The following is a 1814-nucleotide window of genomic DNA, read 5'->3' as shown; positions in this document are numbered from 1 at the left end:
GGCAGCAGGCCAGCCCCTTCGTGCTGCGGGCGCGGCGCTCCATGGACAAAAGCGGGATGCCCTGGCACCTGCGGTACCTGGGCCAGCCAGAAATCGGTGACAAGAACCGCCACGCGCTGGTGCGCAACTGCGTGGACATCGCTACCTCGGACAACCTGACGGACTTCCTGGTGGAGATGGGCTTCCGCATGGACCACGAGTTTGTGGCCAAAGGGCACGTGTTCCGCAAGGGCATAATGAAGATCGTGGTGTACAAGATCTTCCGCATCCTAATACCGGGAAACACGGAGAGCATCGAGCCGCTTTCCCTCTCCTACCTGGTGGAGCTCAACGTGGTGGCACCAGCGGGACAAGATGTCGTTTCTGATGACATGAGGAACTTTGCTGAGCAACTGAAGCCTCTCGTGCACCTTGAAAAAATTGACCCCAAAAGGCTAATGTGATTGAGGAGCTGGGCAGTTGAGGCATTGGTTCTGTTAGTCTTCCTGAAGCAGGTATTTTATTTTCTAAAATGCCTTTTGAGGGCAAAAGAAAACAAGGAGAGGGGAATAAAGGACTACATATCAGTGTTTTGTCAGCTGCAGTTCCTGAGTGTTTTTTTCCTTTGCTTGTGGATGTGAACAAAGTGGACAATTCTTTAAACTAACGACCATTCAGAACGTCAGCAAATGCTAACAGTGGTAATTGTCCTTCTCCTGTTGGGGAGATACTTGTTAGGCGATACGCTTTCTAACAATCCAAAATCCACTGACTTACAGGAACTCCTCCTTCTGTGTACCTTCATCCCAGTGCTGCTTGCTTGGCATGAATGCTTACACCATTCATGTATCCTGCCTTGTCATCCTTTTTTCTTTTAAGCAACACATGAAGATAGTGTCCTTTAATGCAGGGGGTGTTGTTTAACACAAGCATAAACCCAGGAACTCCCCGCTATAAAGGAGCAAGCATGCCCCTGTTTACAGTGGAAGAGTAAAGTCACAGTATATATAACAGGAACAGCTAGCACCCAAGACACTTTATCGCGAAACTCTTCCTGATATAACCAAAGTTAGAATTGGAAAAAAGAAAATAAAAATTAATGCAGTTCCATCTTTTTCACTGAAGTTGGGTGCAGCAGTCTTAGAAAGCAGTAAATTAGATGGATTTTTTTTATTATTAGACTTCTCACATCTGATAGTAACATTTAAATTTGACACATTAAACAATTAAGAGCATCATACAGCTGCTAATTGAACTAGTGATGATTTTGTTTAGTACCTCTCTTGCTAGTAGGATGGTTGGTTACTCTCCCTGTATTTCAATTATACTTGAGTTAGGTTTGAGTTTTCAAATACAGTTCAAACAAAAAAGGGTTGGGAAAACCAACAATGATTAATAAGCTTATTTAAATTTTTCAGGTTCTTTACAGAAGGCAGCCATTTTACCTGTTACTAAAACGCACCAGCCTCTGTCAGAGATAGTGCCACCACACAACCCTCTGTGTGGAAAACAACTCAAGGCAAAGGCCACTACCATAAAAAGCTTCCCAAAAAGCCTTTTTTTTAAGTTAACAGCTATATTTTCAACACCAGTCTGGACAAGATAAGCCACGACAACTGGATTAGCACTTGTCAAGTGCAGTGTCCCAAGTGTTCCACTGCTGGGCTCTACGCACAGGGCATGGGGACAGCCGAATGCTGGCTGGAGAACGCCACCAGGCTGAATACACCACAGTGGGTTTCCAAAAGGGTACAAGCACTGAGGTCACCGGTGCCACTGCTCATTACCTGGACTGGAAGTATTTTCTAGACCAAGGGTCCTCAAACTTTTTAAAC

The 1814-nt window shown here is 45.0% G+C and overlaps 1 protein-coding gene across 1 annotated transcript; it reads left to right on the top strand.

The window, feature by feature from the left end:
* The first annotated feature begins 6 nt into the window (after window positions 1-6).
* On the top strand, window positions 7-466 carry MED18 (mediator complex subunit 18). Its single transcript, XM_010173312.1, has one exon. The coding sequence runs from the start codon at window positions 42-44 to the stop codon at window positions 441-443; it is 402 nt and encodes a 133-aa protein (XP_010171614.1). The 5' UTR covers window positions 7-41; the 3' UTR covers window positions 444-466.
* Window positions 467-1814: the final 1348 nt, after the last annotated feature.

This window comes from Antrostomus carolinensis, unplaced genomic scaffold (genome assembly GCF_000700745.2).
Source record: "Antrostomus carolinensis isolate BGI_N321 unplaced genomic scaffold, ASM70074v2 Scaffold50698, whole genome shotgun sequence".
NCBI classification, from domain to species: domain Eukaryota; kingdom Metazoa; phylum Chordata; class Aves; order Caprimulgiformes; family Caprimulgidae; genus Antrostomus; species Antrostomus carolinensis.
Note: the sequence above shows the minus strand (reverse complement) of the source record. Positions and strands in the feature narration are given on the sequence as shown.

Excerpts from the sequence above, each read along its gene's own strand:
- MED18 (XM_010173312.1), top strand. The coding sequence starts at position 42 with ATGGACAAAAGCGGGATGCCCTGGCACCTGCGGTACCTGGGCCAGCCA.